The 22994-nt window shown below is 47.1% G+C and overlaps 1 protein-coding gene across 32 annotated transcripts in view; it reads left to right on the top strand.

Moving 5' to 3' along the window:
* VSIG4 (V-set and immunoglobulin domain containing 4) overlaps positions 1 to 22994 on the top strand; it is a 791917-nt gene that overhangs the window by 543718 nt on the left and 225205 nt on the right. For 19 of the 32 annotated variants that reach the window (XM_073640892.1, XM_073640887.1, XM_073640903.1 and 16 more), the window contains 3 exons: positions 2902 to 2967; positions 13377 to 13439; positions 18924 to 18989. In XM_073640892.1, the coding sequence (XP_073496993.1) occupies positions 2902 to 2967; positions 13377 to 13439; positions 18924 to 18989 (195 nt within the window). The remainder of the gene's footprint in view (positions 1 to 2901; positions 2968 to 13376; positions 13440 to 18923; positions 18990 to 22994) is intronic. The other 13 variants (XM_073640883.1, XM_073640893.1, XM_073640891.1 and 10 more) reach the window with 5 other exon arrangements.

The raw sequence follows: 22994 nt of genomic DNA, 5'->3' as shown, positions 1-22994 counted from the left end.
ATGACTGGCACAAGGTGGAGGCATTGGTGTAGAGGCTGGACAAACAAAAGACCCTGGCTGCCGCATTTAGGATAGAGTGGAGAGAGGAAAGTTTGGTAAGAGGGAGACCAATCAGTAAACAATTTCAGTAATCCAGATGGGAAGGAATAAGAGTGACAGTAATGATTTTTCCATTTTTAAAGGTGAGGAAATATGAAACACCTCCCAAAATAGGGCTAATTTTTCAAATGGCTTGGTGACAACAGGCTATAGCTTCTTCATATTCAGAAGAGTGCGCCTGTTTTGTCTCCAGAAAAAAGATGATTTTTCGTCGACTTGATAAAAAGCTTTTGTAATTGCTTAATTATTTTGTGATTAGCAAATCAGTTGTGGATCCCAAAAAAGGGATAATTTTTCACTCCTAGTTTAGAAACAATTACTTCTTCACATTCAAACAGTACCTATGTTTTGAGTTGTAAAGAAGGGGGCAGGAGTCAGGCGTAGCTAGATGGAAGCCCCCCATGACTGGGATTGGCCGTGAGGAGCCGAGTTTGGAAGATGCGGGGGTTTAGGATTGGGTGAGGACGTATGGGGAAAGGCATTAAAGAGTTGAGGGGTGGTCTGTGGGAATAGTGCAGGAAAGTGCCATTCTCCTGTAGGACTCGGACAGTGAAGACCCACTCACCCATCCTCTTCTTTACTCCGTTATTTTATAAGTTTTGTAATGTGGGGATAGGGCTAGTTGATATAGGGAGGTTTTAGATGGGTGGTAATGCTTAGTGACTGTCACAGTGGCTGGATTGGCGGGGGGGTGGGGTTCTTGGAGTTGGTACTGATTTGTTGGTACAAGGAATTTGCGAGAATTCCGGGCAGTTTGAAGTTACATGGGGGGTGGTCTGGCAATTTTTGGTCAGGGTTCTGGACGGGGTTTTACCCTGGGAGCTCTTTCACGTATTGTGGAAGCATGGTGCCCTCGAGCTGGTGGTGCACGGCTGAGGGTAAGATGGCGGTTGGATTTCTTTCGTGTTATAAAAGCCAGACCTATTAGCTCCAAGAACCCTCCCCTCTGATTTTATCTGGTATTATTATTGTTAAAATGTTAATGTTTGTATGTTAATCAAATGCCCACTGTGGCCAAATTTATCCAAAGAATCCATTGGTGAAGTGTTTTTATTCGGAGTGGGTAAGGTGTAGCGTTGGAGAAGGTGGAACGAGGTAAATACGGTAAGAAGCCGTACTGGCCGTACCCGGTCAAGAGATAATTTTGGGATGGCTTGTTAAAAAGCTATGACTTCTTCGTTTAGTAAAGTGGTAAGCTCTTGATACTTTCCAAACAAGAATAATTTTTGCGCCCAACTGCGTGAAAACGCCACAGGTTCTTCCATTTCCAATGCCTGTGTATAAACAGCATTAAGGTATGAATCTGTTTCCAAAAAAGGGATATTTTTTGGACTGTTTATATAATGTAAGTATCCTACAAGGTCTTATACTGCTGTGTGTGATTAAACAGGTTATTGGTTACAACCGCTTACAATCCATTTTCCCCTAGCCAGATAGTTTGAGATGGCTTGCACATTATGAAGGCTGCCTTTCCATTATCGAGCTCAACATTAAATCAATAGATTCCAAGTGGAATTCTTATTGTCATACATATACTTTCCAGGCAAATAGTGGCTTTTTAGTAATGTGATCTGTGGCTAATTTTTTTGCCGCAGGTTAAATTTTTCAGAAAAATTTAGCAAAACCCTCAAATTCGAATTTCAAAACATCTGCTCATCTGTAGTATTTCCTTTTAGAATTGCTTCTTTAAAGTACCTCTTTAGTAAATGTATCCTCAAGCTGGTGTTCATGTTTCTTAAACTTTACCATACAAAGGCATCTTGCAAAAAAGACCTTTACGCTATGTGCCCACGATGCAGAAATGAAGCAGGAAATTTCTGCAGCATTTCTGCATCTCCCTGGCAGAAAAAACGCATGCAGATTGTGCATGCGTTTTTCCTGCAGAATACATGCAGATCCACATGCGGATTCACATGCGTTTCCGCATGCAGATTGACAAGCACTTTCCAGGCGATAGCATCACTTGGAAAGTGCTTGACAACTAGATCACACTGTATAAATCCATGCAAACAGCATGGATTTATACAGTGTGAACCGTAAAAATTAAAACAAATAAAGCTATACTCACCCCCGAGGCCCCGGCGTGGCTGCAGCGCTGCTTCCTGGCTGGTTCCTGGCTGCCGGCATATCGCGAGACAGAGCAGTGAAGGGCCTGCGGTCACATGACTGTGACGTCACCGCAGGTCCTCAAGCGATACCGGCATTCAGAGAAAAGCCTTCGGAAAGGTGAGTATAAACTTTATTTATTATTTTATTCTTTTTTCACAGGTACAATGGTACCCAGGTCTGGATGAGAGTCTCCTCTCCTCCAGAACTGGGTACCATCCGCACATAGAGACGCACAGAAGCCGCTTGTAAAAATGTACAGTCGCGGTTTCTGTGCGTCTCAATGCAAGTCAATGGCGGGAGTTCCGCTGCGTTTCCGCAAAATTAAATGACATGCTGCGGATTTTTGTACGCAGCATAAACGCTGTGGAAAAATCCGCAGCATGTGCATAGAACATGCGGAATCCCCTTGGGGACCATGGGGTGCGGATTACCTAGCGTTTCACAAGCGTTTACGCTGCAGAAATTCCACAGCATAAACGCTTGAAAAGCGCTACGTGGGCACCCAGCCTTACTTCCAGCATATGCCACTGTGTTATTGTATCACAATTTCTGTGACTTGCTTCATTTCGTGTGTACAGTATATGCCATGTTGGTGTCATATGCTGCCTTGTAGAACCTCTCACAGTACAGTATGTGCCTTCTGGAGGCAGCAATACAAAGCTAATAACACCAATTAATTGCATTTATTTATAGTGCAACCAATAACTGATAAACCTAAAGGAAATATAGTGACAATCACACATCAAGAACGTAAGACAAGTAAGTACTTATCTGGTTGATCTCGTTGTTGAGGTGTATACAGCGCCTTGAAAAAGCATTCGTTCCCAGTGAACTTTTCCACATTTTTCAAGTTACACCCACACACTTAAATGTATTTTATTGGGATTTTATGTGATACCACCACAATCTAGCAAGTATTTGTGAAGTGTAAAGGAAATAAAAGGTTTTCTAATTATTTTAAAAATATAAATCTGAAAATCGTGGCGTGCATTTGTATTCAGCCCCCTGCAGTCTATAAATAAAATCCTGAGTGACCCATTACCTCCAGACAGGGCCGGCTCCAGGTGTTTCTGGGCCCCGGGCGAAAGAGTCTCAGTGGCCCTTTTAACACATACCACGATTCATGATGCACAGATACCGCAGATATATATATATATATATATATATATATATATATATATATATATATTAGTACACAGGGCCCAGCCTGCCACCTCATCCTTCACATATGCAGACACGCGCACACACGGTACGCAGACATATGTACACACGGTACGCAGACATATGCACGCACACACGGTACACAGACATATGTACACACGGTACGCAGACATATGCACGCACACACGGTACACAGACATATGTACACACGGTATGCAGACATATGTACACACGGTACGCAGACATATGCACGCACACACGGTACGCAGACATATGTACACACGGTACGCAGACATATTTACACACGGTACGCAGACATATGCACGCACACACGGTACGCAGACATATGTACACACGGTACGCAGACATATGCACGCACACACGGTACGCAGACATATGTACACACGGTACGCAGACATATTTACACACGGTACGCAGACATATGCACGGACACACGGTACGCAGACATATGTACACACGGTACGCAGACATATGTACACACGGTACACAGACATATTTACACACGGTACGCAGACATATGTACACACGGTATGCAGACATATGTACACACGGTACGCAGACATATGCACGCACACACGGTACGCAGACATATGTACACACGGCACGCAGACATATTTACACACGGTACGCAGACATGCACGCACACACGGTACGCAGACATATGTACACACGGTACGCAGATGTGACACCCCAGGGGTCTGGTTGCCACAGTGATAGAGATATTACGTCTGAGAGCAGGTGGGAGGTCTCTTGGTCAGGAATCCTATGCATGCCACACCTCCTGCACAGTCCTGGGAGGGGAAGAACTTCCCCTATATAAAACTGGGGCTGAGGCAGGGTTAGTGAGTAGAGAAGAAGTAGAGACAGAGAAAAGAAGCAAATATAGGAACAGAACATCAGGAGCTCTGTGGGAGCAGTGTTACAAGGAGTCAGGGGCTGGCAGCTGCAGAGCTCGCCCTGACTGAGAAGATTTCTTACCGGACCCGGAGTCCGAGGCTGTGGGGACTAACTCCTACCCAGCAGCAGAATCCGTCAGGCAGGGGATTCCAGGTCCTCTGGCCAAGAAACCCGAAGGCACGGTCACACGCATGGGACCAGCACCGCCGTCGTGGAGCGGAAGCTACTAGAAGGCCCCGAGTCACCGGCCATACGGGTGAGCACCACACGGTACACTGAGGGACGTGGGCTACTTATACCCGCCTCTAGCAAGGTAGCCAGAAGAGTACAGTTAGTTTGGGAGGCCTACAACTCCGCCTGGCCAGGGGAGATCCCATCTGCTCAAGGACTGACCAGGCCCCAATCGCTAGCCAGTACTCCGGGAGGGTCTATCTTTGTCACCAGTAAAGACCCTGAACTACACCGTACCGTCTCCGAGTGGTTCCTGCTACCCCCATCATCCACGTCGGCTGCCCTGAGGCCATACCCCTCCCGTTGGGGGTTATACTATCACGCTGCACAATCCTACCACCGGCCTCAGCGGTCTGCCCTGCAGCAGCAGCTCCTTAGCTGTACTCAACGGGTGGCGTAGTCGTCCAACATCTACCGCTGATACATCGCCGCTCAGTTTGACTCCCTGGGCACGGACCGGGTCACCGCCACGAGACTACAACCCTCAACAGATCCGGCTCCGGGTAAGCTCCCGCGTGCGCAACGCAGCGCGACACAGGCCCAGGGGCGCGTCACAGACATATGTACACACGGTACGCAGACATATGCACGCACACACGGTACACAGATATGTACACATACAGACATACAAACATTTTTACACAAATTCTTAAAGACATATATAAAACAGACAAATATATATACACAGTCATACACACTGACATTCACATACATGAACTCACACAGACCCATTACAAATATTTTTAATATGGGGATTGCGGAAGCCTCACTCACCTGTCCCCGGTCCAGTGTCCTGTCCAGCAGCTCCTCAGGTATGGGGCAGTGCAGGGCCCCCGGCGTGTCACAGACTTCATGGCCCTGAAACATCAGAGGGGCCCACTTGCGGTCTGGTCTGGGCCGCTCCCGCCCATCTGTGCAGGACCTCTGCTCTGACGGTGTTTGATTGCTGGCACTCCCCCCAGACATGGCCGCGCGCTGTGCGGCTGTGTCTGCTAGTAATGACGCGGCAGGGGCGACACACAAGCACAATTAAAGGTGCAGTGCCGTCGACCCTGCCGCGTCATTACTAGCAGACACAGCCGGACAGCGCGCGGCCATGTCTGGGGGGAGTGCCGGCAATCAAGCAGCGCCTGCGTCCCTGAACAGGTGCCGAGGAAGCGGCCAGGGCCCCGACAGTGAGTGGGCGGTGGGCCCCGACAGTGAGTGGGCGGTGGGCCCCGACAGTGAGTGGGCGGTGGGCCCCGACAGTGAGTGGGCGGTGGGCCCCTCTGATTTTCCAGGGCCCCAGCACTTGCCCGGGTACGCCGGGTGCTGACGCCGGCCCTGCTTCCAGAAGTCACAGAATTAGTAAATTGAATCCACCTGTGTGTAATTTCTTCTCAGTATAACTACAGCCATTCTGTAAAGCCCTCAGAGGTTTGTGTGAGAACATTAGGGATCAAACAGCATTATGAAAACTAAAGAACACATCAGACAGGTCAAGGATAAAGTTGTGGAGAAGAGTAAAGCAGGGTTAGGTTATAAAAATCAGACCAAGCTCTGAACATTTCTTGGAGCACTGTTCAATTCATTATCCAAAAATGGGAGTAGTTACTGGTTTGATTTTTCACCACACTTAGGCCTCAATCAGACATTTTGATTCTTATCATATGTAAAAACACAGCCTGCTGTTCAGTGCTTTGTTCTGAGTTTCTTCAGTGTCGGTCAGTGTTTCAGTTCTTATCATGTGTTTTATCAGCGATTCTTCACTGATGAAAAAAATGGACAAACCCGCCCTGTCCATTACAATGTTACTCACAGACAGCACACGGATGTCATCCATATTGTAGGCTGTGACTTTCACAGAACCATAGAATTTTATAGGTAATTTTGATCAGTGCGTCCAAACAACATGGTCTGCAAGAAAACACAGACATGTGAACAGCCTCATATAATATAATGTGTATTTGTTCTCGCAGTGATTTTCAGGGATGTCTGAATGAGGCCTAATGAAGATGTTTCAGCCGTGTGCCGAATGCATACTAATTGATAGCGTCAGAATATTACTGATGGCAGGAGCAGATGGCGGTATTTTCGGTCTGAGTGCGATCAGACAAATCATCGGATCACACTCAGACCAATGTTATTCTAAAAGACCATGCACATGTTCAATACTTTGCTCGGACAATCTCTGCAGCATGTTCAAATTTGATCCGATATTTGGATCGCGCTCGGCCATGCAAATCAATGAGTCCATGCAAAACATCAGATTGTACTCGGATGACATCTGAGTGCAGTCCAATTTCCATGGACTGACAGAATGGAGAAGATGGAGAAGTTTTTTCCATCGTCTCCTCATCCGAAAAAAATCAGAGCAGACTATGATCACACTCTAATCAAACTCTGACCAGAATGTGATTTGCATAGTCGTCCCAATTCTCTCGAATAAGAGAATATAACGTCACCTGCACCTGCCCTAATTCTTTATACAGGAACATGACAAATGACTTTGGAGCTCTGTAGTGAAACAAGAATGGATCTTCCTGGTCCTTAATCTCTTTGGCAGTTTTATATCTGCTACCTTTAGCCGTATGGGTTCTCCATGTCTGTACAGTGGGTACGGAAAGTATTCAGACCCCTTTCAATTTTTCACTCTTTCTTCCATTGCAGCCATTTGGTAAATTCTAAAGTTCATTTTTTTTCTCATTAAAGTACACTCTGCACCCCATCTTGACTGAACTGTATGAGGGCTTGTTTTTTGCGGGACGAGTTGTACTTTTGAAAGACACCATTCATCTTACCACATAGTGTACTGGGAAAAAAAATTCCAAGTGCAGTGAAATTGTAAAAAAATACAATTCTGACATTTATTTTGGGGAATTGTCTTTATGGTGTACATTTTGTGGTAAAAATTACCTTGATTCTCCTAATCAATATTTTTGATCGCTTGCTTATTATGTGGAATTGCAGAGACTAAAAAAATGTAATTTTGACGTTCTTGAATTTTTTTTTGGCTTATGGAGTTTACTGATCAGGTTAATTGATTTTATATTTTGATAGATCGGACTTTTCTGAACGCAGCGATACCATATGTGTATTTTTTTTTATCTTTTGAATATCTTTATTTTCAATGGGGGAAAAAGTGTGTGATTTGAACTTTTAGGTTTTTTTTTGTTTTTTTCATATTTTTTAAAACTTTTTTTACTTTTTCTGTTATGGTTACCCCCCTGAGGAGACTTAAAGATGCGATCGTCTGATCGCTTGTGCTATATACAGCGATGCCCCAGCATCGCTGCATATAGCAGAAGCCATGGTCTTTTTTGAAGCCCAGCCACAGACAGGGTTTCAAAGGAGCTCCGTAATGAGAGGATCGGGGGTCATCAGCTGACCCCAAGCTGTCATGACAACCAATTGGAGACCCGCTATCACATAACGGGGGCGCTGATGGGCGGTGAAAATTACATGCACACATGTCGGTGCGTGTTAAATGCTGCTCTTTAACAGGTAAACACCCACTCCACCCATGATTGTTAGCGGCTGGTCCTGGCTGTAATACACAGCCATCACCTGTCGGGTATAAGGCGGGTTCACTATAAGAACCCTCTTCATATACCCACTTTTGACATGCGCTGGATATGTGTAATAGAAGGAGAAAAGTCTTTCAGAGAATCAGTGCGAGATGTATGTAATAAGGAGAAAGAGCGCCATCTGGTGAGCATTTCAAGTTTTCACGCTGGACCTGGTCAGGTGACCTCCAGCAGAGGATTTCAAAATTTAGCGTTCGAGCGCGCAGTGCCTGAGGTGATTTCGGCGCCAGACACTGAGAGAGACGTGACGCAGGCCGGACGCGCTGAAGTAACCAGCGAGAGAGACCGGGGTGAGAGACCCGTAAGGCAAGACGGGTGGCTGCTGGTGAACGAGCGCGGGATTCAGTGCAGCGGTCCCTCGGGTGTCACGGCTACGGAAGAGGACCGGGACTTGGATACGACATTAAGGAAATGTAGAAGACCCTCCTACCCACGACGTGGTAAACCGCCCCGATTGACAGGACAAAGAGAGGATAGAAACGAGTCGTGCCGGAGAGATCTCAACAGCAGAAGCCGACGAGTGTCATCACTGAAGAGGGCTGTCACTTCAACCGCTCCCTCACGGTACCGGGAACAATCGGGTTTAGGGTATCAGGTTGGGAGGGGGACGGGTGAGGTGGAACAAGTCTAACGGGAGCTAATTGACTTTGTCAGAAAAAGACTTAAAGGCCTAGCGGGAATAACCAGAGACCCCCGCTAGGGCCATTTGCAGAACCAATGGACTTCAGTGCTATTCCCATATTTGGGCTAGATACAGTATTTTAGAGAAGGATTTTATTGCTATTGTTATTGCTATTGTGATGTATTGTGTGTTATTGCTATTGTTATTGCTATTGTGATATTGTTCTCATTACTAACCCCTGTTGCAATCCCTGTCAGCTTGTTTAATATATATACATATATAAATTGTTATTTATAGCTATTTAACTGGCATTTGTACTGCGGATGTCGTGAATAGGTTAATGTCCAATCAAAACAGCTTGAACCAACAGGAAAGCAGCACCATACCGCTTTGTCCTTTGCAGCTGTACGGTCAGCCATTGACTGGAACCTCCCAAAAAATCCAAACATAGCCGAAATTATTTAAGAGGCACGAGCGTTTCTAGAACCTTTGGCCACTTATTTCTCGTAAAGGTCAGATAGATCACTTGTGCAACTTCTGATCAGAGATTGGTGGATATACAGTTGGGCTCAAAAGTTTACATACCTCAGCAGAAATTTTCCTTTCTTGGCCTTGTTTCAGAGAATATGAATGATAACAAAAAAACTTTTTCTCCACTCATGGTTATTGGTTGAGTGAAGCCATTTATTGCCAAACTACTGTGTTTTCTCTTTTTAAATCTTAGGCCATGTGCCCACGTAGCATTTTTGTAGCGTTTCTGTAGCGTTTTTACAGCTGCGAAAACGCTTGGAAAACCGTCTACCATGCAAAGCAATGTGAAACCTCCCACATCGTGCTGCGTTCACCAGGCAGGGGTTCAGCAATCCCTCAGGTAATTCAAGAGTGTCTGACAGAACCCCTTTCTATGTGCCTTCCTCAGTCGTCTTCCTGCGCTGGCTCTCGCCCTCCTGCCCTGCGCCTCGCAATCAGTGTCCCAAACCGGTAGCCTCGGGTCTTGTCGGGCGACTTGCAGTCCCCTGGACCCTCTGTGGCCACCTTTTCAGTGATATAATTGCGGATGTGGCCACTGCACCTTACAAGTACAGCAGCCTCCGGTTCCTAGCTGAGCCTTGTAGTTCTCCAGTAGTTTAGGGGCCGGTACCCTCTGCGGCTCGATCCCTCCACCGCCTGGCAGATTCTGGCGTACGGGTGGCCTCCAGCACTTCCCGTACCCCTGGGATCCCTTCTGTTCCTGGAGCCTTTCTCCTGCTCCCTCTCCTCTCTCAGCCCTGGGCCTCTCGGGCTGGGCCCTCCTCCCGAGCAGAGCTCCTGCAGAGCCTCTGCTCCTTTCACTTCTCCTTCTCTGACTGGCTTGTCTTTCTAAGATGGCTCCCCTTTTTATACAGCTTCTTTCATGTGCTCCCCTGATCTACGTCCTCCACCCACACCCACTACATGGTTCCCCCTCACTAGGTTCCCCTCCACTCCTGCCAGGGACCAGGGACTGTGCCCTCCCTTAGGAGCAATCTCGCCCTGCCCTACTGAAGTGGATGTGTTGGATGCAGGTGTTAGGGTCCCGGGCAGCACTCTATCCTTACCTGAGAGTGGGATACCACACCTCTGGGTGAGATGCAGTACCTCTGTGGCGACTGAACCCTCAGGGGCACCACATACCCCCTTGGTAAAACACAGCACGTCTGCAGGCTGGAACAGAGTAAAAACAGGGTATGTTACAGACGTGCAAATTGTTAGAATGCATTCGCATAGAAGATAAACAAACTTTTATTCCCTTTTTGGGAGGCACTTTTTCTTGAACGTTACTGGCTACGTTTTTATCACAACATTATAAGAATTTTTAAATAACATTTTTCTTCACATATGAAACATTTTTCATATAAAACATTTTTAACAGGTCACAGCGCGATCTGCAACCGGGTGTCCATTCCATTAAACAAGGTGCAATTCTGGTGAACATGAGGGACCTGTCCGAAAACCCTCGATGTAGGCCCTGGGTGTGGCTGCAGGACATAAGTGATCCAGGTGTTTGACCACGTCTTCGACCATGCCAAACGGGTTTTTGTTCTGAGGTCATTCGTTGCATAAAACCAATAAGGAGCACTTTAAGAAGTGCAATTATATACAAGTAAAGTTTTTCGGTTATTCACCGTCCATAACCTTAGTGTCTCTATACCCTCACCGGGTAACTGGATAACAAACATTAAGTCTTCTGTACCCTTCTGGGTAACTTATGTACAGTTCAGTTCCATCTACTACGCTTTAGTAGTGGTGTCCCCGCCGTGGAAACACCTCATTTTTGCAGGCTGACCCAGCCGAGTCAGCAGCCCTAGACTGCGGGGGCAGGTCCTCTTCCTCCTCGACCACTCTGTACACCTGGAGGGCGTACCACCCGCGCTCCCTCTTGTGTCGGGTGAAAGTGACACGATCACCGGGGTAGAGGTTCCTGTCGGGATGTCTTGCTCAAGATGGGACTCAACATCCAGCCAATTCACAAATATATCCCGGGCTATCTGTGGATCTCTTATGAAGCCCCATCCGGCCTCCAGGTCAAATTTGACTATAAGCCCCTCCACACGGGGACTGGGCGTGACCGATTCTGCCTTGCGGGCTTGAGCTTTGGCTGCCATATTCCGGGCCTCCATCTGCTCCCAGCACACCCGCCGGGTGTGCCGCTCCCTTTCCAGCTGCAGGAGTTCAAGCCAGCAGTATTCCTCCCTACTGAGGGCTTGGGCCTGGGTCTCCCACGGGAACCCCATAAGATTCCCCTCCCGGTCGTCCCACCGAAATTCTTCTCCTTTTTGGTAGGCAACCAGGGGCGCTGGTGCAGGTATTGGAGGGGGTCCCTGCTGGTCCTCGACTTTGTCGGACCAGTCGTAGGTGGTACGTCCGTACACCCACTCGGGTGCAGGGGCAGGTGGCTTGGGAAGGGGGCCGAGCAGCAGGTCCGCGGCATGGGCGCCCGGAGTTACAGGTTCTGGGCCCAGGAGCTGCTCTAGGGCGGACGCGCCCGGGAACGGAGAATCCTGCCAGAGGCCCAGGAGCAGGTCAGCGCATTCAGCGCCCGGGACAGGGAGACTCCTCTTACCTGCTCCCGCGGCCTCTCTTGTGCTGCACGCTGCCTCCTGGCGCTCATCAGACTCCGCCTGGGTTGGAACGCTGCTGGTGTCACACAACGCTCTCTGCTGCCGAGCAGCAATGTTCTTTAGCAACTCCTGCTTCCATCTTGTGACTGCTGCCTGCTGGGCCTCCTCCACTCTGCGGCTCAGCTCGTGCACATCAGCTTGGAGAAACTCTGTATCCTCCGGGGACAGTTTAGAGATTACCCTCTCCAGGGTGAGGGGTGTCTCGGGCTGCTGCAGGCCATGGGCGGGAGCTTGGTCCTGACCTCCGTCCATGCTGGCTTCCGGGTACGGTCTGGCTTGTCTGCTGGAGACCACACCCTGTCTCCACTGTTTCTCTCCTCCTCCTCTCCCCTTTCGGGGGTGGTTCCATGGCAGCTTTCTGTCGGTCACTCCTAGGGGCGGTCCCCCCACTTTGATGGACCCATCTATATACATGGCCACTGCTGCTTGGGGCGGGCCCCGCTTTTGGCGCCATTCTGGAACCCGGCCCACTATGGGAAGTTCTTTGTTGTCCTTGAGCATGCACATAATGGTGCCCGTTCTTCTGGGGTGGGCGCCACATTCAATATAGAACACAGTCTCTAGGTGCACAATACCCGATGATAACGGTGGGTTCATATCCTGTTCGTGACGCCAAAGATGACGCGCCCCCTGGGCCGTGGGGTACTCGGTGCCGGGCCGGTCGTTGCTAGGGGAGATGTCACAGTGGCGGTGACCCGGTCCGTGACCCAGGGCGGTCAATCAAAAGGGAATATTTACAGGGGATTATAGTTTATATATGGCACCATAGACCCCTTGATGATCGCGGCCCGGTCCAGGAGCCACCGACATCAGCGCTATAGTGCAGTGTATTGCCGCGCAGAGATCGGCTCACTGCACAGCAATACCAATGCCAGCAGCTGACATCTGCGCATGTCAGTGACGTCATACGCCGCTGCGCTGGGATGCAGATGTCAGCTGCTGGCCTCTGATAGGCCGGCGGCTGGCATTGGTATTGCTGTGCAGAGAGCCAGTCTCTGTGCGGCAATACAGTGCACTACAGCGCTGATGTCAGCGGCTCCTGGACCGGGCCGCGATCGGAGTCTATGGTGTCTGCGGGCCGCATGAAGCAGCTGGAGGGACGGCATGTGGCCCGCGGGCAGGGGTGTTTGAGACCCCTGCTGTAACCAGTTATCACAGGACACAGGTTATCACAGGTCACAAATAACGTTGATGAAATAGTGTATGCCTTGTGACATGATGACGACAAAGTGAGAGTCCAAAGAGGGAGTAGGATATCGCACTTTCAGCTAAATGCAAATGTGACATTATCCTCATTTACAGATTTATATCACAATGAACTGGGTAGACTGGTAAATGAATAAGATGCTGCCTCTGTCTGTACATAGTGATTCACGTATATTGTGCCATGTACTGCTCATATAAGAGAGTGGTGGCCCACCGGAGGATTCTCCTGCTCTCCTGTGGGCCAGTCCGAGCCTGTGTATATCTCTTGGTTCTAGAAACAATATTACATATGTGATAATCTCTGTTCATTTCTTATCATTTTAGCAACACCAAGCACCATTTTTACTAAGAAAAAAGATGCTACCATTCTACCTGAAGTCACAACAAGTAAGTGATAAAATGTTTTATCTGTCACTTAGTGTTAAACTGTTTGTCACCTACTCTCTTCTGCACCGTTGTCTTGTGTGCACCATTGGTCTTGCCAAGCAGTTCAGTACCGCTTCCCAAATACTTGTTTTGCATCAATCTCCAACCTCCTCTTCCTTGATTGACAGCTCTGACATTACATGGACTAAAAGAAGGAGGATATATATGGAAAACAGGTAGGTTGGAAGGTTCACTGAACTGCGTGCAACCACACCAGCCTTATATCTCCTGGCTGCTCACTGTGTTTCATAGTGCTAGACAGTAGATCTGATGCTGGGAAACATACACTGTGTTCCAAATTATTATGCAAATAATATTTTCTCAGCTTTTCCCAAATTACCTATATGAATTGCAGTCATTGTAATTTTCCAGTCAAATAACTATTAGAGTACAATTGAAAGGTTTTTGTACAAACTGCCTATGATAACAGTATATTTTTTAAAAAATAAAAAACACAAACTGCACTCAAAATGCATGTTCCAAATTATTATGCACAGCAGAGTTTTTAACCTTTTCATTTTAATAAAGAACAAAAAAATGGTCATTTTTGAAATGATAAGCATTAGCAGGTTATTACAAACTGAAATCAAACAGTTTTCAACTCAAAACTTTATTCTAGGTGATGTTACATTTGCACATAGGACCTCTTGTTCGAAAGGAGCTTCTGAACTCTCTCGTCCATTGAATTTGTCAGGTTTTGAATGGTTTCTGCTTTCATTGTTTTGCATGAGGACAGAATACCCTCCCAGAGCTGTTGCTTAGATGTGAACTGCCTCCCGCCATCATAGACACTCCTTTTGATGATGCTCCAGAGGTTCTCAATGGGGTTGAGGTCAGGGGAGCATGGGTGCCACACCATAAGTTTGTCCCCTTTTATGCCCACAGCAGCAAGAGATGCAGATGTGTTATGTGCAGCATGAGACGGGGCATTATCATGCATGAAAATTATCTTGCTGCGGAATACACGGTACTTCTTCTTGAACCATGGAAGGAAGTGCTGTTTGAGAAACTCAACATACATTATGGAGTTCATCTTTACCCCTTCAGGGATCCTAAAAGGGCCGCCAATCTCTCTCCCCATGATTCCAGCCCAAAACATTACTCCACCTCCTCGTTAGCGCCGTAGCCGTGTTTGCATGGGGTGTCCATCAACCAGCCATCCTCCACTCCATCCATCTGGACCATCGAGATCATTTCATGCATGATAATGCCACGTCTCATGCTGCACATAACACATCTGCAACTCTGGCTGCTATGGGCATAAAAGGGGACAAACTTATGGTGTGGCACCCATGCTCCCCTGACCTCAACCCCATTGAGAACCTCTGGAGCATCATCAAAAGGAGTGTCTATGATGGCGGGAGGCAGTTCACATCTAAGCAACAGCTCTGGGAGGGTATTCTGTCCTCATGCAAAACAATTGAAGCAGAAACCATCCAAAACCTGACAAATTCAATGGACGAGAGAGTTCAGAAGCTCCTTTCGAACAAGGGGTCCTATGTGCAAATGTAACATCACCTAGAATAAAGTTTTGAGTTGAAAACTGTTTGATTTCAGTTTGTAATAACCTGCTAATGCTTATAATTTCAAAAATGACCATTTTTTTGTTCTTTATTAAAATGAAAAGATTGAAAACCCTGTTGTGCATAATAATTTGGAACATGCATTTTGAGTGCAGTTTGAGTTTTTTATTTTTTTTTAAATATATATTGTTATCATAGGCAGTTTGTACAAAAACCTTTCAATTGTACTCTAATAGTTATTTGACTGGAAAATTACAATGACTGCAATTCATATAGGTAATTTGGGAAAATCTGAGAAAATATTATTTGCATAATAATTTGGAACACAGTGTATTCTCTTGAGTGTATATAAACATAATAATAATTTTATTTATATAGCGCCAACATATTCCACACACAGCACTTTACAATGAAGCAGGGACATGTACAGACAATAAAGAGAATAAAAATTAACACATAGTTCAACATTTACAGAAGGAGAGAGGGTCCGGCTTGCAAGCTTACAATCTATAAGGAAATAGGGGGGGACACAATAAGTAAAAAAGTACTTGTCATGTACGGTTCAGCCATCATTATAATAAATAGGGGTTTTCAAATAAGCTGCATGATCCGGTCATCTGCCATTATCTGTCTAAGTGCAGTTACCAAGTGCTATTGGGTGCATGGAGGGTGTGGAGACAGATGAGAAAGAGGGACCAAATTCTAAGGAAAATTTAGAAAGAGGGAACAAGGAAGAGTTAGAATAGTGAATTGAGGTGATAGGCCTGTCTAAATAGATGTGTTTTTAAAGCATGCTTAAAAATGTGGGGGCTAGATATTAGTCAGATAGTTTGGGTAGTGTATTCCAGAAACCTGGCACAGCACGAGAGAAGTCTTGGAGATAAATGTGCGAGGTTTGGCTTATGGAGGATGTTAGTCTTAGATCAGTTGCAGAACGGAGAGCATGTGTAGGGAGGTAGACAGAAATGAGGGAGGAGATGTATGGTGAAACAGAATTGTGGAGCGCTTTGTGGGAGACAGATATAAGTTTTTATTGTATTTTGTAGTGAATGGGCAACAAGTGCAATGACTGGCACAAGGTGGAGGCATCGGTGTAGCAGCTGGACAAAAATAAGACCCTGGCTGCTGCATTCAGAAGTTTGGTAAGAGGGAGACCAATCAGTAAACAATTTCAGTAGTCTAGATGAGAAGGAATAAGAGTGACAGTAATGATTTTTGCAGTTTCAAAGGTAAAAAAATATGAAACACCTCCCAAAATAGGGTTAATTCTTCAAATGACTTGGTGACAAAAGGCCATAGCTTCTTACTATTCAAAACAGAAAAAAGATGATTTTTCGATGACGTGATAAAAAGCTTTTATAATTGCTTAATCATTTTGTGATTAGTAAATCAGCTGTGGATCCCAAAAAAGGGATAATTTTTCACTCCTAGTTTAGAAACAATTACTTCTTCACATTCAATCAGTACCTATGTTTTGAGTTCTAAAGAGATAATTTTGGGATGACTTCTTTGTTTAGTGGTAAGCTCTTGATACTTTCCAAACAAGAATACTTTTTGCACCCAACTGCGCGAAAACGCCACAGGTTCTTCCATTTCCAATGCCCACAACATTAAGGTATGAATCTGTCTATAAAAAAGGGATATTTTTTGGACTGTTTATATAATGTAAGTAGCCTACAAGGTCTTATACTGCTGTGTGTGATTAAATGGGTTATTGGTTACAACTGCTTACAATCCATTTTCCCCTAGCCAGATAGTTTGAGATGGCTCGGACATTATGAAGGCTGCCTTTCCATTATCGAGCTCAACATTAAATCAATAGATTCCAAGCGGAATTCTTATTTTCATACATATACAGTACAGACCAAAAGTTTGGACACACCTCATTTAAAGATTTTTCTGCATTTTCATGACTATGAAAATTGTACATTCACACTGAAGGCATCAAAACTATGAATTAACACATGTGGAATTATATACTTAACAAAAAAGTGTGAAACAACTGAAAATATATCTTATATTCTAGGTTCTTCAAAGTAGCCACCTTTTGCTTTGATGACTGCTTTGCACACTCTTGGAATTCTCTTGATGAGCTTCAAGAGGTAGTCACCGGAAATGGTTTTCACTTCACAGGTGTGCCCTGTCAGGTTTAATAAGTTGGATTTCTTGCCCTATAAATGGGGTTGGGACCATCAGTTGTGTTGTGCAGAAGTCTGGTGGATACATAGCTGATAGTCCTACTGAATAGACTGTTAGAATTTGTATTATGGCAAGAAAAAAGCAGCTAAGTAAGGAAAAACGAGTGGCCATCATTACTTTAAGAAATGAAGGTCAGTCAGTCCAAAAAATTGGGCAAACTTTAAAAGTGTCCGCAAGTGCAGTTGCAAAAACCATCAAGCGCTACAAAGAAACTGGCTCACATGAGGACCGCCCAAGGAAAGGAAGACCAAGAGTCACCTCTGCTTCTGAGGATAAGTTTATCCGAGTCACCAGCCTCAGAAATCGCAGGTTAACAGCAGCTCAGATTAGAGACCAGGTCAATGCCGCACAGAGTTCTAGCAGCAGACACATCTCTACAACAACTGTTAAGAGGAGACTTTGTGCAGCAGGCTTTCATGGTAAAATAGCTGCTAGGAAACCACTGCTAAGGACAGGCAACAAGCAGAAGAGACTTGTTTGGGCTAAAGAACACAAGAAATGGACATTAGACCAGTGGAAATCTGTGCTTTGGTCTGATGAGTCCAAATTTGAGATCTTTGGTTCCAACCACCGTGTCTTTGTGCGACGCAGAAAAGTTGAACGGATGGACTCTACATGCCTGGTTCCCACCGTGAAGCATGGAGGAGGAGGTGTGATGATGTGGGGGTGCTTTGCTGGTGACACTGTTGGGGATTTATTCAAAATTGAAGGCATACTGAACCAGCATGGCTACCACAGAATGTTGCAGCGGCATGCTATTCCATCCGGTTTGCATTTAGTTGGACCATCATTTATTTTTCAACTGGACAATGACCCCAAACACACCTCCAGGCTGTGTAAGGGCTATTTGACCAAGAAGGAGAGTGATGGGGTGCTACGCCAGATGACCTGGCCTCCACAGTCACCAGACCTGAACCCAAACGAGATGGTTTGGGGTGAGCTGGACTGCAGAGTGAAGGCAAAAGGGCCAACAAGTACTAAGCATCTCTGGGAACTCCTTCAAGATTGTTGGAAGACCATTTCCGGTGACTACCTCTTGAAGCTCATCAAGAGAATGCCAAGAGTGTGCAAAGCAGTCATCAAAGCAAAAGGTGGCTACTTTGAAGAACCTAGAATAGAAGATATATTTTCAGTTGTTTCACACTTTTTTGTTAAGTATATAATTCCACATGTGTTAATTCATAGTTTTGATGCCTTCAGTGTGAATGTACAATTTTCATAGTCATGAAAATACAGAAAAATCTTTAAATGAGAAGGTGTGTCCAAACTTTTGGTCTGTACTGTACTTTCCAGGCAAATAGTGGCTTTTTAGTAATGCGACCTGTGGCTAATTTTTTTTGCCGCAAGTTAAATTTTTCAGAAAAATTTAGCAAAATCCTCGAATTTGTAGTATTTTCTTTTAGAATTGCTTCTTTAAAGTACCTCTTTAGTAAATGTATCCTCAAGCTGGTGTTTATGTTTCTTAAACTTTACCATACAAGCGCATCTTGCAAAAAAGACCTTTACTTCTCGGTATATGCTCCTTTTAACATGAGAATTTAGTTCCAGCATTTGCCACTGTGTTATTGTGTCACAGTTTCTGTGACTTGCTTAATTTCGTGTGTACAGTATATGCCATGTTGGTGTCATATGCTGCCTTGTAGAACCTCTCACAGTACAGTATGTGCCTTCTGGAGGCAGCAATACAAAGCTAATAACACCAATTAATTGCATTTATTTATAGTGCAACCAATAACTGATAAACCTAAAGGAAATATAGTGACAATCACACATCAAGAACGTAAGACAAGTAAGTACTTATCTGGTTGATCTCGTTGTTGAGGTGTATACAGTGCCTTGAAAAAGCATTCATTCCCAGTGAACTTTTCCACATTTTTCACATTACACCCACAAACTTAAATGTATTTTATTGGGATTTTATGTGATATCTGTAGCGTCGGCGTCTCTGCCTCCTGCCAGGCAGAGACGCCGATCCCCTCACCGCCGCATTCCTGGTCCGGTGTCCTCCGACTTCCCTCCTGCGTCTGCCCGGGGTGCGCATACCACGCGCAGTTCCCCAGGCACTGTGCTTAGGGCGCGCGGCGTGCGCTCCCTCCCACTTAAAGGGGCCGAGCGCGCCGTCCTAAAGAGTCCCGAGCCAATGGCCGGAGGACTGCCCTTATATAAGGCACCTCCTCAAAAATGAAGGTGCCTTGCAAGATTGTTGTTTGTGTGCTAACACTCTCCTCAGTCTTCAGGTTCCAGTGCCCGCCAGCCTGTCTTTCAGCCGTGCACGCCAGCCTGTCTATCAGCCGTGCCCGCCAGCCTGTCTATTAGCCGTGCCCGCCAGCCTGTCTATCAGCTGTGCTCGCCAGCCGGTGTATTAGCCGTACCCGCCTGCCTGTCTATCTGCCGTGCCCGCCTGCCTGCCTATCGGCCTTGCCTGTCTACCCACATCACCTGCCTGTCTACCATCCATACTCATCTGCTGTGCCTGTCGGCCTCGGCCATCAGGCCCGTGGGAGTCGCCTGCTCTCACACAAGGTCGGTCCCAGAGTGGCACCTGTTTCACCTTCCCGATCCCTCCTTGGTTCACGAAGTCAACTAAGCTGCCGTGTGGCCAGGTTCGGTCCAGGTAGGCACTTAGTTACGCCCCTCTGGTCAGGTTCCACCACCCGGATCAGTAACAATGCCACCACAATTTAGCAAGTATTTGTGAAGTGTAAAGGAAATAAAACATGGTTTTCTAATTATTTTAAAAACATACATTTGAAAATTGTGACGTGCATTTGTGTTCAGCCCCCTACAGTCTATAAATAAAATCCTGAGTGACCAATTGCCTCCAGAATTCACAGAATTAGTAAATTGAGTCCACCTGTGTGTAATTTATTCTCAGTATAACTACAGCCATTCTGTAAAGCCCTCAGAGGTTTATGTGAGAACATTAGCGATCAACCAGCATCATGAAAACCAAAGAACACACCAGACAGGTCAGGGATAAAGTCGTGGAGAAGAGTAAAGCAGGATTAAGATAGTGAAAAAATAGCCTAAACTCTGAACATCTCAAGGAGCACTGTTCAATCCATCATCCAAAAATGGAAGGAGTATGGCTCAACTGCAAACCTACCAAGACATGGCCATCCACCTAAACTGACATCCCAAGCAAGGAGAGCACTAATTAGAGAAGCAGCTAAGAGGCCCATGGTCACTCTGGAGGAGCTGCAGAGATCCTCAGCTCAGGTGGGAGGATCTGTCCACAGGACAAATATTAGTCGTATACTCCACAAATCTGGCCTTTATGAAAGAGTGGCAAGAAGAAAGCCACTTTAGAAAGCAAGCCATAAGAAGTCCTGTTTGTAGTTTGCAAAAAATCATATAGGGGACACGGTAAGCATGTGGAATATGTTACGGATCCGGGTGGTGGAACCTCTGTGCTGCGGTGCAAGGAGGGACCAGAGGGGCGTGACTAAGTACCTACTTGGCCTGACCAAGGTCGCACGGCGGCTCAATCGACTCCGTGAACCAGGGGGGGACCGAGCAGGGCAACCAGGTGCCACTCTGGGACCGACCTTGTATGAGAGCAGGTGACTCCCACGTGTCAGATAGCAGGAACTGACTGGTACAGCGGATGAGCACGGCAGGCGGGCTGACGGGTGGTCAGGGTAGACAAGCGGGCTGATCCGGCTGATAGCCAGACGGGTGCTCCGGGTAGGCAGGCTGGCGAGCACAACGGGTAACTGGCAGGTGCTTCCAGGTAAGCAGGCTGACGGGCACGGCAGGTAACAGGCAGGTGCTTCTAGGTGAGCAGGCGGGCAGAGCCCATAGACAGACTGGCAGACTGGACTGTAGACAGACTGTCGGGCTGGAAAGTAGTCAGACTGGTGGACTGGACTGAAGAACAGACTGGCGGACAGGACTGACTTGCAGAGGGACCTGAGGGCTGAAGCAACAGTAAGAAATGTGGCGCTCCTGAGGGTTCAGTCGCCACAGAGGTACTGCACCTCACCCAGAGGTGTGGTGTCTCCCTTCTCTCAGGTAGGATGGGAGTGCTGCACAGAACTCCAAAACACCTGCATCCAACACTACACTACTCCAGGCCAGCTGGAGGGGCAAGACACAATGTATGTTTCTGCTGAGCCCTGACCCTGGCTGGAGTGGGGGGAACCCAAAGGTAGGGGGAACCAGTAGTGGGTGTGGGTGGAGGAAGTAGTTAGAGGGAGCACTTTAGTAGGAGTATAAATAGGGAAGCCATCTTAGGGTGGCAGTTCAGTTGAGTGGTTCAGTAGTAGTGTGAGTTCTAGGGAGCTGTTCAGAAGAACAGCTCGGGACTGTTCGGAGGAACAGTCCGGGAGCAGAGTCTCATTGGGAGATCTGCTCCGCAGATAGGGCCAAGTGTGAAGGCCCCGGAGGGGAGCAGGGAGTAGGCTCCGTTCTACAGAAAGGATCCCAGGGGGTACGGCGATTGCAGGACGGCACCCGTATGCCCCGCATCTGTCAGAAGACAGAGGGATTGCTGCGGCATTCTAATCCCCCAGGAGGGTCAAGTAGGTCCCGGATCCGACGTACAGGAAGGACTCTAGAGCACCCGAGCGTGATTGAGAGTGGGCAGCGCAGAGCAGGAGGGAGAAGGACCAGAGTAAAGATGGTAAAAATAGGAACACGAGAAAGTGGGGTTCTGCCAGGTATTCCCAAGTTGCCTGAGGAAGGATTGAACTTCTGCCCGGTGAACGCAGCGCAACGTGGGAGGCTTTTACCTGTACCATGCACCTGTGAAGTGTCTAAAGAACTGTGAGTAAAATCTTGGATGACTACACCGCACTGCCTCCATCCATTCTTTCAGCGGCACCATTGTTCCCCCTGCACTACAATGCCCAGCACAACCACCACTCCATCTTACACTGCCCTGAGGCCTGCTCCACCTGTGGGGAGCCGTCCCATCACTTGCTGCCCTAACATCTGCCTCAGAGGACTGCTGCAGCGCTGGTGATCTTCACCAGACACCACAGGTGGCGTCACGAATAATCCCAAAAACCTCATATAATAGAAGTCCCCCCTTTTTCACTGACCGCCCTGGGTCACGGACCGGGCCAGCCACCGTGATATCCCCGGCAACCAGAGGCCCGGCTGCCGAGTACCCCACGGCCCTGGGGGCGCGTCAGGAACACAGAGCAACAACCTTGCACGGGCACCTCCATATTGGAGGAGGTGCTTTAAATAGGGAAAGTCCTCCGGCCATTGGTCGGGGACTTTTTAGGACGGCGCGCGCGGCCCCTTTAAGAGGGAGGTAGCTCACGCGCGTGCCCTAAGCACAGTGCCCGGGAAGCTGCGTGCACCAGCAGCAGAGAGGCCGGAAGACGCCGGACCAGGAGCGCGACGGTAAGGGGGACGGCGTCTCAGCCTGGCAGGGGGCAGAGACGCTGATGCTACAGAAGAAAGTGCTCTGCTCAAACTTTATTAGATCAAGATAAAATACATGTGAAGGAGGTGGGAAAAACAACAATAATCAAGGTGCTGATCAAACATGTGTTCCCCAGATATAAATATGCTAGCTATTTAACCCTTTCTCACCCGGGTGGCGAGCATTTTTATTTGTACATTTCTGGCGCAGTTTTTTTAATTAATTGTATGATTTAATATTGAGCAGAATTAAGTGTGCTGACATCCACCTATATACCGTTTGAACCCAAATAAAGCCCCTTCTATATATCGTAAGAGCCCCCACAGCCTCCCCATGTCCAGGATGAGACCCCCCATAGCCTTCTCATGTCCGGGATGAGACCCCCATAACCTCCCCATGTCAAGGATGAGACCCCCA

The sequence above is a fragment of the Phyllobates terribilis genome, unplaced genomic scaffold, assembly GCF_046119375.1.
Source record: "Phyllobates terribilis strain yellow unplaced genomic scaffold, ASM4611937v1 Scaffold_7__3_contigs__length_470593459, whole genome shotgun sequence".
Lineage (NCBI taxonomy): Eukaryota > Metazoa > Chordata > Amphibia > Anura > Dendrobatidae > Phyllobates > Phyllobates terribilis.
Note: the sequence above shows the minus strand (reverse complement) of the source record. Positions and strands in the feature narration are given on the sequence as shown.